At 38.3% G+C, this 16234-nt stretch overlaps 1 protein-coding gene across 5 annotated transcripts in view; it reads left to right on the top strand.

Annotated features, from left to right (window-relative positions):
- The window catches only part of DMXL2 (Dmx like 2), a 179775-nt gene that overhangs the window by 74963 nt on the left and 88578 nt on the right, over positions 1 to 16234 (top strand). For all 5 annotated transcript variants that reach the window (XM_008016606.3, XM_008016604.3, XM_008016605.3 and 2 more), the window contains exons 10-13: positions 1659 to 1898; positions 2372 to 2643; positions 3266 to 3962; positions 4659 to 4780. In XM_008016606.3, the coding sequence (XP_008014797.2) occupies positions 1659 to 1898; positions 2372 to 2643; positions 3266 to 3962; positions 4659 to 4780 (1331 nt within the window). The remainder of the gene's footprint in view (positions 1 to 1658; positions 1899 to 2371; positions 2644 to 3265; positions 3963 to 4658; positions 4781 to 16234) is intronic.

Here is a 16234-nt window from a genome sequence, read left to right as displayed (position 1 = left end):
TTTAACACTTTGAGCAAGATTACTACATAGTCACATAGGCGATGTAGTGTTTTATAGGATTGCTGATTCACAAATCCTATTTTATATGATTTATTTCATTTTTATCACAAAACCAGGATGGTCATCCAGGAACTGGAAAGAAAGAACAATTTAAAGCATTATTTAGCATTCATATTTATTATAATAGAACATTACCAGAATGTCCATGCATTTTATCTTTAGATTTTCACTTCTTTTTGCAAAGGACAATTTTTCTTTCTGTTGAATGAATTGTTTATAATATGGATTGAAATTAAGGATTTTAAGTTTTTGATTTACACCATGTTTTGGGTGGAGGGAGACAGGGTCTTGCTCTTTTACCCAGGCTAGAGTGCAGCCTTGATCTCTTGGGCTCAGGCAATCCTACCACTTCAGCCTCCTGAGTAGCTAGGACCACAAGGTGTGTGCCACCACTCCTGGCTAATTTTTGTATTTTTTGTAGAGACAGTGTCTCTCTGTTTCCCAGGCTGGTCCCAAACTCCTAAGTTCAAGCGATCCTCCTGCCTTGGCCTCCAAAAATGCTGGGGTTACAGACATGAGCCACCACCCTGGCCAATTTATACTGTCTTACATGACCTCATCAACTTCATAAATTTCAGTTACCTCAAATGGAGAAATTCTCTCTTACTTAGAATTTTGCCTGCCTTCTTGTGTTTTTTCTTCATGTTATTTCCCGACAGGTTTTTAGTAAAGTTTCAAACACTGAGAAAGGTTGGAAGAATAGTACAGTGAATACTTTTATATTCTTCACTTTGATTCAACAGTTGTTAACATCTTGCCACAGTTGGTTTATGTGTGGCAAATGTCTCTGTGTGTATGTGTGTGAAATGTTTTCTTTTCTTTTTCTTTCTTTCTTTTTTTTTTTTTGGAAACGGAGTGTTGCTCTGTCACCCAGGCTGGAGTACAGTGGAGCGATCTCGACTCATTGCAACCTCTGCCTCCCGGGTTCAAGCAATTCTCCTGCTTCAGCCTCCCAAGTAGCTGGGACTACAGGCACACCCCTCCATGCTGGGCTAATTTTTTGTGTTTTGTATTTAGTAGAGATGGGGCTTCACTGTGTTGCCCACGCTGGTCTCAAACTCCTGAGCTCAGGCAGTCCACCCACCTCTCCCTCCCAGAGTGCTAGGATTACAGGCATGAGCACACAGTCGAAATGTTTTCTTAGTCTTTTCAAAATAAGTTACGCCTAATATGGTGTATCACCCTTACATTAGGAAGTATCTCCTAAAATTCTCTCACGTAATCATAATATCGTCATACCTAAGAAAATGATAAGTAATTCCATAATATCTAATATCCAGTTCATATTTAAACTTCTCCAGTTATCTCTTTTATGGCTGCTTTTCTGCTTTAATTTTTCATCTCCTGTCCCCAAACTAGAATTCTCTGAAGGTTGATACATTTGTGTATTTTGTTTTTAAGTTAATAGTTTAATTTCATGTCTATCATTCTTAAGATTTACATTTACCATTAAATTCAGTTAACGTTTTTACAAATGCTGCTAAAATTATGTTGACTTGTTTAGCGCCTTTTCTTTGTATAGATTACTCATTGTAAGCACTTGTCATGTTTTTAAAGAAATAAAAAAATTTATATTGAAATCTTTTTTATTTCCACAGATATTCCAAATGTCTTGGTTGGCACTGCATTTAATGTTGATGATGGAAATGGGGGCTTTGTAGTTCATTGGTTAAACAACAAGGAATTTCATTTTACGTCATCTACAGAAATATTTATGCATCAGTTACGAAAACTTTCTGATAAGCAGGTAGATCATGAAAGTGATGATGCAGATAGAGAAGATGAGGAACATTCACAGGAGGATAGAGAACGGGGTTTACATATGAAATTAGACCATGGTTAGTATCCTGTGTTCAGGTTTTTCTTACTCCAAAGTTAACAGCCTTCTGTGGTACCACTTTTAGTTTTGAATTCTTCCTTCCTGCTCTTCCTCTTTTTTACTTTTCTATTTGTTACACAAGTATTTACTGACAATCTGCCTTGGATCAGGCACTCTGCTAGGTCCTGCAAACATCATCTAACTAGACGTTTTGTTACAACATATTTCTTTGAGTCTTTGGAAGCCATAGCCTTTTCTGGGGAACAGGTTTTGCTAATGGTAGTAATAATGATAGGGTGAATGAAGTTTTAATTTATCTGAAAGTAGTAACTATAGTAACTTTCAATTCAGACAAAAGTTTCCTTTTTTTTTCCTGACTGTAAATTGGAAAAGAGATTTATAGTTTTTAAAGATAGTATGCCATTTATTTGTAGTCTAGTATGTAAATGAATTACTTAATGCATGTATTGATAAATATATTTTCTGGTTCAGATTTATCCCTGGATAGAGAATCTGAGGCAGGTACAGGATCATCGGAACATGAAGATGGAGAAAGAGAAGGAAGTCCTAGAACTTATTCACGACTTAGTGTACCAATGCCGCTGCCTACGGTTCTGCTTGATCGGAAGATTGAAACGCTGCTAACTGAATGGAATAAGAATCCTGATATGCTTTTTACAATACACCCTGTAGATGGTACCTTTCTAGTGTGGCATGTAAAGTATTTGGATGAATATAATCCTGGAATATTTAGACAAGTCCAGGTATATTTCATTGAAGAAATAGTTATTACGTTTCTTAAAACAATAAAAAGAAATAAATGCTTTGTAGAGTTAGCATGTTTGTAGAATTACTGAAATTTTGGTTTTGATAAGCATCTGAGTAAAGAATACTTCTTGCTTTCAGAAGGGATCAGTGACCGTAAGCTTAGCAAACTTGATTAGTTAGAAGATAATGAATTTGGCCTTGAAATGCAATACTGAATATTTAAATATGTGTTGATTTTGGGGGGAATTAATAATATTTTGAATAAGATTAAGAAACTACCCTGAAAATACGAATCAGGATGAGCTCCTCCTTGTGCCCAATTTGATGAGCTAAACGAAGCTGCCTTTACTTGTCATCTCTCTCAACTTTATTGCTATTTAGATCTGTGGCTGGTGGTCATTTTGTTGTACAAGCAAAGCACCTGAACTTGTTTTCTTCAGCCTTCTCTTAGGCCACAAATAGAGATATGATATTATGTAAATAGAAGAAAGGGATTGAACCATAAAGAGGTTGAAAATGACATTTTTTGATAAGAAGCTGAGATTTGGTATTTCGAGAAGTCTTTTTTTTGAGAGGAGGTAAACTATTTGTACTGAATCATATAATTATGTTTTTCAGGTTTCTTTTTCTTCTCGGATTCCTGTTGCATTTCCCTCTGGTGATGCTAGTTCTCTTAGTAAAAATATCATGATGTATGCCTGTATAAATGCGACAAAAGATTCTGACCACACCTTGTTACACCAGGAGGGGATATCTGTAGGCAGTCCTCACGGATCACAGCCACACTCTAGATCACACAGTACAAATATGAACATCTTAGCTCCCACAGTGATGATGATCTCTAAACACATAGATGGCTCTTTAAATCAGTGGGCAGTCACTTTTGCTGATAAGTCTGCCTTTACCACTGTTCTAACTGTATCTCACAAATTTAGATATTGCGGTCATCGATTTCACCTCAATGACCTGGCATGTCATTCAGTTTTGCCATTGTTATTGACATCCTCTCATCATAATGCTCTGTTGACTCCTGAATCAGATTATCAGTGGGACTCAGACAATAAATTAAGTAGATTAATGGACCCTGTAAAACATATGAAAGGTTCTTCAAAACAACCTCTTAGAAATGCAGCAACTCGTACATTTCATGACCCAAATGCGATCTACAGTGAACTTATTCTGTGGCGTGTAGACCCAATAGGACCTTTGTCATACACTGGAGGAGTATCAGAATTGGCTCGAATTAACTCTTTACATACCTCAGCGTTCTCTAACGTGGCTTGGCTTCCAACTCTCATTCCCAGTTACTGTCTAGGTAAGCGTTCATTGTAATTGTGAAATTAACAAAAGCTTTTAAACTATTATTTGTTATATACAAAATGGTTTATATTGTTATTAAGATGATTTTTAGTAAGTATTCAGTTTTATTATTAAGGTGATTTTTAATATTCAGAATACAGGCATGAGACTTATTTTTAGAACTTCTTTTAGAAGTTTTTAACTTTCTCATAATCCATTTTTAAATTAATTTTTTTTTTTTTAATTTGAGACGGAGTCTCACTCTGTGGCCCAGGCTGGAGTTCAGTGGCGCAATCTCGACTCACTGCAAGCTCCGCCTCCCGGGTCTACGCCAGCCATTCTCCTGCCTCAGCCTCCTGAGTAGCTGGGACTACAGGCGCCTGCCACCTCGCCCGGCTAGTTTTTTTTTGTATTTTTTTAGTAGAGACGGGGTTTCACTGGGTTAGCCAGGATGGTCTCGATCTCCTGACCTCGTGATCCGCCCGTCTCGGCCTCCCAAAGTGCTGGGATTACAGGCTTGAGCCACCGCGCCCGGCCAAATTAAATTTTTTTGTTAATAATTTTGTATCTACTTATTGTACCTGTTTAATTATGATTCTAGACCATGGTTAAGCCTAAAAAGAAAAATGTGAATACTTGTTTCTTATCCTTTAGCCAATAAGAAAAATAAACTACATGTTTAGAACCCAGAGTCCTTGTTTTCCTTTCTCAGGCACATATTGCAATTCTGCAAGTGCTTGCTTTGTTGCTTCTGATGGCAAAAATCTGAGACTCTATCAAGCTGTAGTGGATGCAAGGAAATTATTGGATGAATTGTCAGACCCAGAATCTTCAGTAAGTATTTAATAATCTTTATTAATTTATCTAAGGTGATAAAGAATTTTCTTTTGACTTTGTCTAAGACCTATATTTGTTAGTTGCTGTTTAGGGAGTAAGCATATGTTCTGGGCTGCATATGACATATATATGACACATTTATTTTTTCCTAAGTTGTGTTCCAAGGTATATGAATCAAAATTTTAGTGTACATACCACACATTAATACATTTTACATAAAAAGAAATAAAAAGGATTTTTTCGAAAATATTATTTGTTTGTAACATGTTTTACTCTCTAGTTTGGTTCTTTTAATCTTACTTTGCTCAAAAAAGGTTTTAAGACATCTTTATCAAGCTGTATGTTTAGGTTGGAAAACTGGACCTTTTTCAAGCTTGATTGACCATTTAAAAAAATTCTCTGGTTAGAATTTGTTATCAGTGGGTGGCAGCATCTCATTCTGATAGTTCTGTATCTGAGCTAGAAGTCATATATGATAGTATCTAGAGTTGAACAGATTTTGCATTTACCTATAAAAACAACTATTCTAATAAAAATGTTTCCAGTATTGAAAACCAGTGACTATTTTTGAGTATCTACTGTGTTATCCTAGATGTAAAGGGAATACAGAATGTAAGTTTCAGATCTACTTTTAAGGAGCTTTTAATTTAGTTGAAGAGAAAGCTTATTAATAAAAAGTTAAGTAGCAGTTTAAGACATAAGATGAGAAATCTAAGGGTGATATGTAATTAATTGCCAAAAGGATGGCCCTAGAAGTGTTTCATTATTCAGAGGAGAGAGAGATCAGATTAAGGTAGGCATGGAAGTCTTTATTAAGGACAGTATTTGGGTTCATTCTTGATGGGTGGATACGATTTAGAAAGATAAATTCTTTGTCTTTGCCTGAGTGAGAAAATTTCCTGAAAGTAAGTGTAGATACAGGAAAGTACATATATAAAGCTTGTTCCAGAAACAGTGAGAAAACCATTTGGATTGGAGCTTAAGGTTTGGCATAGAGAAAGTCTAGAAAAATAGAATCATAGAACTAGAATTGGAAGATACTTTTAAAGGTCACCTGGTCTCACCAGCCATCTGATGCTTTATTCCCCTCTGCTTCATTCCTGCCAATTTGTCATCTGGCCACCGATGAGGGAGACTCAACTCTAAATGCAGCTCATTCTGTCCTTGAATAGCTCACACAATCATATGTAAATGCTATTTATTTTGTGTAAATTCTACTTGTTAGTGCTAGTTCTACTTATAGTAAATCTAATATTTCTTGCATATGAGAACACCTCAAGATATTTAAAGACAGCTTTCTTGTAACCCGTGAACCTTACTACCTCAGGCCAAACCTGCTCCCCCTGTGCCTATCAAGTTTCTTTAACTGTTTTACATTTGACCCTGGTTACTCTTCTGAGCAGGTTTTCCTTTGTCTGTACTCTGAGCCTTGTAGGATGACTAAAACATAGCAATATTGTGACCTCTCTCATTAGATACATTTATGTTTTGACAGGCACTCCACATTCTTTGTATGTAATTGATTCATCATGAGCTGACTCTCAATATCCTGAAGTCTTTCCCTGTCCCTGCCCTCTGCTAAGCCTTGTCTTCTCCATTCTATATTTGTGCATTTGGATTTGGGGTCCAAATGTAGACCTGTTTTTTCCTATTACATTTCATCTTGCTGAGCGCAACTAAAGAGTCCAATCTCTCAGTATCTTTTTGAATCTGGATTATGTTATTTAATGTATTTGTTACTGCTTTATGACTATGTCAACAGCCTGTTTGAAGAGTGTTATATCTACATCATCTGAGTCAGTTATTAATACGATAAATAGGCAGGTCTGAAGAACGAACCTAGCAGTATACATTTGAAATCTTTCTCCATTTTCATTTTTTGGAATGTTTTCCAGCTTATTTCAAGGATTTCTGTGAGACAGCCTGTCATATACTTTCTGAAATAAAATACACTCTTTCTACCTTCTGCAGTCAAAGAAGAAAGTCAAAGTTACATGAGGTGATTTGTTTTAATATATGATAGGTATAATTTACACACCTTGACATCTCTTGGTGACCAAAACATTGTACTAGATAGACATTAAGCTCCTCAGTCTGCCCTGTGGAAGTATGCTCTTTTCCTTTTTGAAAATGGGAATTTTTGCCTGTTTTTAGTTTTCTGCCATTGATGGCATTCCCCATGATTTGGGGGATTTTGTGTTTTCTTATGGTTCTATTTGTTCTCTGTTATACTCAGTGTTTTGTTTTTGGTGGTACCTCAAGGTTTTATAATATGCATCTTTAACCTCTCATGGTCTACCTTCAAATAATAATACAGTACTCAAAATATAATGTAGCCAGGCACGGTGACTCACACCTGTAATCCCAGCACTTTGGGAAGCTGAGATGAGAAGATTGCTTGACCCCACGAGTTCAAGACCTGCCTGGGCAACATAGTGAGACCCCATCTCTAAATATATATATAAATATATATATATTTATAATGTAAACATATATAAATATATATATAGTAAACAACTTTCAATAGTATCCCCAATCTCCCTCTCCTGTGGTCTTCAGCATGCATGTCCTGTGAATGTTTTGTTAGGTTTATACGTAAGTATTTCATTTATTCTACTGATTGTAAATGGTACTGTCTTTTTAATGTTGATGTCCATGTAGTCACTGCCGGGATATACAAATACAGTTGAATATACAAATACGATTGAATATACAAATGCAATTGAATTTTGTGTGTTTATCTTGTATCCTGTAACATTGCTGAATGCATATATTAGGCGTAGGAGTGTTTTTGGTAGATTTCTGGGACTTTTCCACGTAGATAATCGTCTCATTATAAATGGGAACAATTTTCTCTCTTCCTTTCTAATCTGTATGGTTTTTGTTTTTCTTATTTTGTTGTGGTAACTAAAACTTCCAACACCATGTTGAATAAGAAGTGAGATTGGATGTTCTTGCCTTCTTCCCATTTTTGGAGGAAAAGCATTCAGTCTTTGATCATTACATGTAATGTTAGTTGCAGGTTTAAAAAATTTTTTTAAAGTTTTGTGGGTACATAGTAGATGTATATATTTGTGGGGTACATGAGATGTTTTGATATAGGCATGTAATTCTTAATCAAATAATGGAAAATGGGGTATCTATCACCTCATACATTTATCCTTTGTGTTACAAACGATATAATTATACTCTTCTAGTTATTTAAAAATGAGCAATTAAATTATTGACTATAGTCATCCTGTTGTGCTATCAAACACTAGGTCTTATTAATTCTAACTATTTTTTTGTGCCTATTAACCGTCCCTGCCTCCCGCCAATCCCTTACTACCCCTCCCAGCCTCTGGTAATCATCCTTCTACTCCCTATCTCCATGGGTCCACTTGTTTTGATTTTTAGCTCCCACAAATAAGTGAGGACATGCAATATTTGTATTTCTGTGCCTGGCTTATTTCACTTAAAATAATGACCTCCAGTTTCATCCTTGTTGCTGCAAAATGACGGAATCTCATTCTTTTTTATGGCCAATTAGTAGTCTGTTGTATGTAAGTACCACATTTTTTTTTCTTTACCTATTCATCTGTTGATGGATACTTAGGTTGCTTCCAAATCTTGGCTATTTTGAACAGAGCTGCAGCAAACATGGGAGTGCAGATACCTCTTTAGTGTACTAATTTTCATTCTTTTGGGTATGTGCCCAGCAGTGGAATTGCTGGATTGTATATAGTAGGTCTATTTTAGTTTTATGAGCAACCTCCAAACTGTTCTCTATCATGGGTGTACTAATTTACATTCCCACCAATAGCATATGAGGGTTTTCTTTTCTCCACATCTATGCCAACATTTGTTATTGCCTGTCTTGGATATAAGCCATTTTAACTGGGGTGAGATGATATCTCCCTGTAGTTTTGATTTGCATTTCTCTGATGATCTCTGATATTGAGCACCTTTTCACATGTCTGTTTGCCATTTGTATGTCTTCTTTTAAGAAATATCTGTTCAAATATTTTGCCCATTTTTTGATGAGATTATTAATATTTTTTCCTGTAGGGTTATTTGAGCTTCTTATATATTCTGGTTATTAATCCCTTTTCAGATGAGTAGTTTGAAGATATTTTCTCTCATTCTGTGGGTTGTCTCTTCACTTTGTTGATTGTATCCTATACTTTTTAACTTGATGTGATCCCATTTGTGCATTTTTGCTTTGGTTTCCTGTCCTTGTTGTGTATTACTCAGGAAATGTTTTCTGAGACCAATGTCCTGGAAAGTTTCCCCAATGTTATCTTGTAGTAGTTTCATAGTTTGAGGTCTTAGATTTAAATCTTTAATCCATTTTGATTTGATTTTTGTATGTGGTTAGTGATAGGGGTCTGGTTTTATTCTTCTGCATATGGATATCCAGTTTTCCTGGCACCATTTGTTGAAGAGACTGCCTTTTCTCCATTGTGTGTTCTTGGCACCTTTGTCAAAAATGAGTTCACTGTAGGTGAGTGGATTTGTATCTGGATTCTCTTTGCTGTTCCATTGGCCTGTGTGTGTGTTTTTGTGCCAGTACCATGCTGTTTTGATTACTGTAACTCTGTAGTATAATTTGAAGTCAGATAATATGATTCTTCCAGTTTTGTTCTTTTTGCTTAGGATAGCTGTGGCTATTCTGGGTCTTTTGTGGTTCCATATAAATTTTAGATCTTTTAAAAATTTCTATAAAGAATATCAGTGGTGTTTTATAGGGATTGCATTGAATCTGTAGATTGCTTTGGGTAGTATGGACATTTTTTTAATTTTTATTTATTTTTATTTATTTTATTTTTTTTATTATACTTTGAGTTCTAGGGTACATGTGCATAACGTGCAGGTTTGTTACATATGTATACTTGTGCCATGTTGGTGTGCTGCAGCCATCAACTCGTCAGCACCCATCAACTCGTCATTTACATCAGGTATAACTCCCAGTGCAATCCCTCCCCCCTCCCCCCTCCCCATGATAGGCCCCGGTGTGTGATGTTCCCCTTCCCGAGTCCAAGTGATCTCATTGTTCAGTTCCCACCATGAGTGAGAACATGCGGTGTTTGGTTTTCTGTTCTTGTGATAGTTTGCTAAGAATGATGGTTTCCAGCTACATCCATGTCCCTACAAAGGACACAAACTCATCTTTTTTTATGGCTGCATAGTATTCCATGGTGTATATGTGCCACATTTTCTTAATCCAGTCTGTCACTGATGGACATTTGGGTTGATTCCAAGTCTTTGCTATTGTGAATAGTGCCGCAATAAACATGCGTGTGCATGTGTCTTTATAGCAGCATGATTTATAATCCTTTGGGTATATCCCCAGTAATGGGATGGCTGGGTCATATGGTACATCTAGTTCTAGATCCTTGAGGAATCGCCATACTGTTTTCCATAATGGTTGAACTAGTTTACAATCCCACCAACAGTGTAAAAGTGTTCCTATTTCTCCATATCCTCTCCAGCACCTGTTGTTTCCTGACTTTTGAATGATCGCCATTCTAACTGGTGTGAGATGGTATCTCATTGTGGTTTTGATTTGCATTTCTCTGATGGCCAGTGATGATGAGCATTTTTTCATGTGTCTGTTGGCTGTATGAATGTCTTCTTTTGAGAACTGTCTGTTCATATCCTTTGCCCACTTTTTGATGGGGTTGTTTGTTTTTTTCTTGTAAATTTGTTTGAGTTCTTTGTAGGTTCTGGATATTAGCCCTTTGTCAGATGAGTAGATTGCAAAAATTGTCTCCCATTCTGTAGGTTGCCTGTTCACTCTGATGGTAGTTTCTTTTGCTGTGCAGAAGCTCTTTAGTTTAATGAGATCCCATTTGTCAATTTTGGCTTTTGCTGCCGTTGCTTTTGGTGTTTTAAACATGCAGTCTTTGCCCATGCCTATGTCCTGAATGGTAGTACCTAGGTTTTCCTCTAGGATTTTTATGGTATTAGGTCTAACATTTAAGTCTCTAATCCATCTTGAATTAATTTTCGTATAAGGAGTAAGGAAAGGATCCAGTTTCAGCTTTCTACTTATGGCTAGCCAATTTTCCCAGCACCATTTATTAAATAGGGAATCCTTTCCCCATTTCTTGTTTCTCTCAGGTTTGTCAAAGATCAGATGGCTGTAGATGTGTGGTATTATTTCTGAGGACTCTGTTCTGTTCCATTGGTCTATATCTCTGTTTTGGTACCAGTACCATGCTGTTTTGGTTACTGTAGCCTTGTAGTATAGTTTGAAGTCAGGTAGCGTGATGCCTCCAGCTTTGTTCTTTTGACTTAGGATTGTCTTGGAGATGCGGGCCCTTTTTTGGTTCCATATGAACTTTAAAGCAGTTTTTTCCAATTCTGTGATGAAACTCATTGGTAGCTTGATGGGGATGGCATTGAATCTGTAAATTACCTTGGGCAGTATGGCCATTTTCACAATATTGATTCTTCCTATCCATGAGCATGGTATGTTCTTCCATTTGTTTGTGTCCTCTTTTATTTCACTGAGCAGTGGTTTGTAGTTCTCCTTGAAGAGGTCCTTTACATCCTTTGTAAGTTGGATTCCTAGGTATTTTATTCTCTTTGAAGCAATTGTGAATGGAAGTTCATTCATGATTTGGCTCTCTGTTGTGTCTGTTACTGGTGTATAAGAATGCTTGTGATTTTTGCACATTAATTTTGTATCCTGAGACTTTGCTGAAGTTGCTTATCAGCTTAAGGAGATTTTGGGCTGAGACAATGGGGTTTTCTAAATATACAATCATGTCATCTGCAAAGAGGGACAGTTTGAGTTCTTTTCCTAACTGAATCCCCTTGATTTCTTTCTCTTGCCTGATTGCCCTAGCCAGAACTTCCAACACTATGTTGAATAGGAGTGGTGAGAGAGGGCATCCCTGTCTTGTGCCAGTTTTCAAAGGGAATTTTTTCAGTTTTTGCCCATTCAGTATGATATTGGCTGTGGGTTTGTCATAAATAGCTCTTATTATTTTGAGGTACGTTCCATCACTACCGAATTTATTGAGCGTTTTTAGCATGAAGGGCTGTTGAATTTTGACAAATGCCTTTTCTGCATCTATTGAGATAATCATGTGGTTTTTGTCTTTGGTTCTGTTTATATGCTGGATTATGTTTATTGATTTACGAATGTTGAACCAGCCTTGCATCCCAGGGATGAAGCCCACTTGATCATGGTGGATAAGCTTTTTGATGTGTTGCTGAATCCGGTTTGCCAGTATTTTATTGAGGATTTTTGCATCGATGTTCATCAGGGATATTGGTCTAAAATTCTCTTTTTTTGTTGTGTCTCTGCCAGGCTTTGGTATCAGGATGATGTTGGCCTCATAAAATGAGTTAGGGAGGATTCCCTCTTTTTCTATTGTTTGGAATAATTTCAGAAGGAATGGTACCAGCTCCTCCTTGTACCTCTGGTAGAATTCGGCTGTGAATCCATCTGGTCCTGGACTTTTTTTGGTTGGTAGGCCATTAATTATTGCCTCAATTTCAGAGCCTGCTATTGATCTATTCAGGGATTCAACTTCTTCCTGGTTTAGTCTTGGAAGAGTATAAGTGTCCAGGAAATTATCCATTTCTTCTAGATTTTCCAGTTTATTTGCATAGAGGTGTTTATAGTATTCTCTGATGGTAGTTTGTATTTCTGTGGGGTTGGTGGTGATATCCCTTTTATCATTTTTTATTGCGTCAATTTGATTCTTCTCTCTTTTCTTCTTTATTAGTCTTGCTAGCGGTCTGTCAATTTTGTTGATCTTTTCAAAAAACCAACTCCTGGATTCATTGATTTTTTGGAGGGTTTTTTGTGTTTCTATCTCCTTCAGTTCTGCTCTGATCTTAGTTATTTCTTGCCTTCTGCTAGCTTTCGAATGTGTTTGCTCTTGCTTCTCTAGTTCTTTTAACTGCGATGTTAGGTGTCAATTTTTGATCTTTCCTGCTTTCTCTTGTGGGCATTTAGTGGTATAAATTTCCCTCTACACACTGCTTTAAATGTGTCCCAGAGATTCTGGTATGTTGTATCTTTGTTCTCATTGGTTTCAAAGAACATCTTTATTTCCGCCTTCATTTCGTTATGTACCCAGTAGTCATTCAGGAGCTGGTTGTTCAGTTTCTATGTAGTTGAGTGGTTTTGATTGAGTTTCTTAGTCCTGAGTTCTAGTTTGATTGCAGTGTGGTCTGAGAGACAGTTTGTTATAATTTCTGTTCTTGTACATTTGCTGAGGAGTGCTTTACTTCCAATTATGTGGTCAATTTTGGAGTAAGTGCGATGTGGTGCTGAGAAGAATGTATATTCTGTTGATTTGGGGTGGAGAGTTCTATAGATGTCTATTAGGTCTGCTTGCTGCAGAGATGAGTTCAATTCCTGGATATCCTTGTTAACTTTCTGTCTCATTGATCTGTCTAATGTTGACAGTGGAGTGTTGAAGTCTCCCATTATTGTATGGGAGTCTAAGTCTCTTTGTAAGTCTCTAAGGACTTGCTTTATGTATCTGGGTGCTCCTGTATTGGGTGCATATGTATTTAGGATAGTTAGCTCTTCCTGTTGAATTGATCCCTTTACCATTATGTAATGGCCTTCTTTGTGTCTTTTGATCTTTGATGGTTTAAAGTCTGTTTTATCAGAGACTAGTATTGCAACCCCTGCTTTTTTTTGTTCTCCATTTGCTTGGTAAATCTTCCTCCATTCCTTTATTTTGAGCCTATGTATGTCTCTGCATGTGAGATGGGTCTCCTGAATACAGCAGACTGATGGGTCTTGACTCTTTATCCAGTTTGCCAGTCTGTGTCTTTTAATTGGAGCATTTAGTCCATTTACATTTAAGGTTAATATTGTTATGTGTGAACTTGATCCTGCCATTATGATATTAACTGGTTATTTTGCTCGTTAGTTGATGCAGTTTCTTCCTAGCCTTGATGATCTTTACATTTTGGCATGTTTTTGCAATGGCTGGTACCGGTTGTTCCTTTCCATGTTTAGTGCTTCCTTCAGTGTCTCTTGTAAGGCAGGCCTAGTGGTGACAGAATCTCTAAGCATTTGCTTATCTGTAAAGGATTTTATTTCTCCTTCACTTCTGAAACTTAGTTTGGCTGGATATGAAATTCTGGGTTGAAAATTCTTTTCTTTAAGAATGTTGAATATTGGCCCCCACTCTCTTCTGGCTTGTAGGGTTTCTGCCGAGAGATCTGCTGTTAGTCTGATGGGCTTCCGTTTGTGGGTAACCCGACCTTTCTCTCTGGCTGCCCTTAAGATTTTTTCCTTCATTTCAACTTTGGTGAATCTGGCAATTATGTGTCTTGGAGTTGCTCTTCTCGAGGAGTATCTTTGTGGCGTTCTCTGTATTTCCTGGATTTGAATGTTGGCCTGCCCTACTAGGTTGGGGAAGTTCTCCTGGATGATATCCTGAAGAGTGTTTTCCAACTTGGTTCCATTTTCCCCCTCACTTTCAGGCACCCCAATCAGACGTAGATTTGGTCTTTTTACATAATCCCATACTTCTTGCAGGCTTTGTTCATTTCTTTTTCTTCTTTTTTCTTTTGGTTTCTCTTCTCGCTTCATTTCGTTCATTTGATCCTCAATCACTGACACTCTTTCTTCCAGTTGATCGAGTCGGTTACTGAAGCTTGTGCATTTGTCACGTATTTCTCGTGTCATGGTTTTCATCTCTTTCATTTCGTTTATGACCTTCTCTGCATTAATTACTCTAGCCATCAATTCTTCCACTTTTTTTTCAAGATTTTTAGTTTCTTTGCGCTGGGTACGTAATTCCTCCTTTAGCTCTGAGAAGTTTGATGGACTGAAGCCGCCTTCTCTCATCTCGTCAAAGTCATTCTCCGTTCAGCTTTGATCCATTGCTGGCGATGAGCTGCGCTCCTTTGCCGGGGGAGATGTGCTCTTATTTTTTGAATTTCCAGCTTTTCTGTCCTTCTTTTTCCCCATCTTTGTGGTTTTATCTGCCTCTGGTCTTTGATGATGGTGACGTACTGATGGGGTTTTGGTGTAGGTGTCTGCTGTTTGATAGTTTTCCTTCTAACAGTCACGACCCTCAGCTGTAGGTCTGTTAGAGATTGCTTGAGGTCCACTCCAGACCCTGTTTGCCTGGGTATCAGCAGCAGAGGCTGCAGAAGATAGAATATTGCTGAACAGCGAGTGTACCTGTGTGATTCTTGCTTTGGAAGCTTCCTCTCAGGGGTGTACTCTACCCTGTGAGGTGTGGGGTGTCAGACTGCCCCTAGTGGGAGATGTCTCCCAGTTAGGCTACTCAGGGGTCAGGGACCCACTTGAGCAGGCAGTCTGTCCCTTCTCAGATCTCAGCCTCCATGTTGGGAGATCCACTGCTGTCTTCAAAGCTGTCAGACAGAGTCGTTTGCGTCTGCAGAGGTTTCTGCTGCGTTTGTTATTGTTTACTGTGCCCTGTCCCCAGAGGTGGAGTCTCCAGAGACAGGCAGGTTTCCTTGAGCTGCTGTGAGCTCCACCTAGTTCGAACTTTCCACCGGCTTTGTTTACCTACTTAAACCTCAGCAATGGCGGGCGCCCCTCCCCCAGCCTCACTGCTGCCTTGCCGGTAGATCACAGACTGCTGTGCTAGCAATGAGGGACGCTCCGTGGGTGTGGGACCCTCCCGGCCAGGTGTGGGATATAATCTCCTGGTGTGCCCGTTTCCTTAAAGTGCAGTATTGGGGTGGGAGTTACCCGATTTTCCAGGTGTTGTGTGTCTCAGTTCCCTTGGCTAGGAAAAGGGATTCCCTTCCCCCTTGCGCTTCCCAGGTGAGGCGATGCCTCGCCCTGCTTCAGCTCTTGCTGATCGGGCTGCAGCAGCTGACCGGCACCGATTGTCTGGCACTCCCTAGTGAGATGAACCCAGTACCTCAGTTGAAAATGCAGAAATCACTGGTCTTCTGTGTCGCTCGCGCTGGGAGTTGGAGACTGGAGCTGTTCCTGTTCGGCCATCTTGCTCCGCCAGTATGGACATTTTAACAATATCAGTTCTTCCAATCCATGAACATGGAATATCTTTCCATTTTTTTGTCCTCTTCAATTTCTTTCATCAGTGTTTTACAGTTTTCATCATAGAGATCTTTCACTTCTTTGGTGAATTCCTAGGTTCTTAATTTTATATGTGGCTATTGTAAATGAGATTCCTTTTTTTTTTTTTTTTTTTTTTTTTTTTTTTGAGGCAGAGTCTCTGTCACCCAGGCTGGAGTGCAGTGGCATGATCTCAGCTTACTGCAACCTCCGCCTCCCGGGTTCAGGTGATTCTCCTGCCTCAGCTTCCAGAGTAGCTGGGACTACAGGCATGTGCCACCATGCCTGGCTAATTTTTCTTTTTCTTTTTCTTTATAGAAGAGACGGGGTTTCATTGTGTTAGCCAGGATGGTCTTGATCTCCTGACGTCGTGATCTGCCCGCCTCAGCCTCCCAAAGTGCTGGAATTACAGGCGTGAGCCACTGCACCCA

This window comes from Chlorocebus sabaeus, chromosome 26 (genome assembly GCF_047675955.1).
Source record: "Chlorocebus sabaeus isolate Y175 chromosome 26, mChlSab1.0.hap1, whole genome shotgun sequence".
In the NCBI taxonomy this organism is placed as follows: Eukaryota; Metazoa; Chordata; class Mammalia; order Primates; family Cercopithecidae; genus Chlorocebus; species Chlorocebus sabaeus.
The sequence above is the reverse complement of the archived record's forward strand: the minus strand, read 5'-3'. Positions and strand labels throughout refer to the sequence as shown.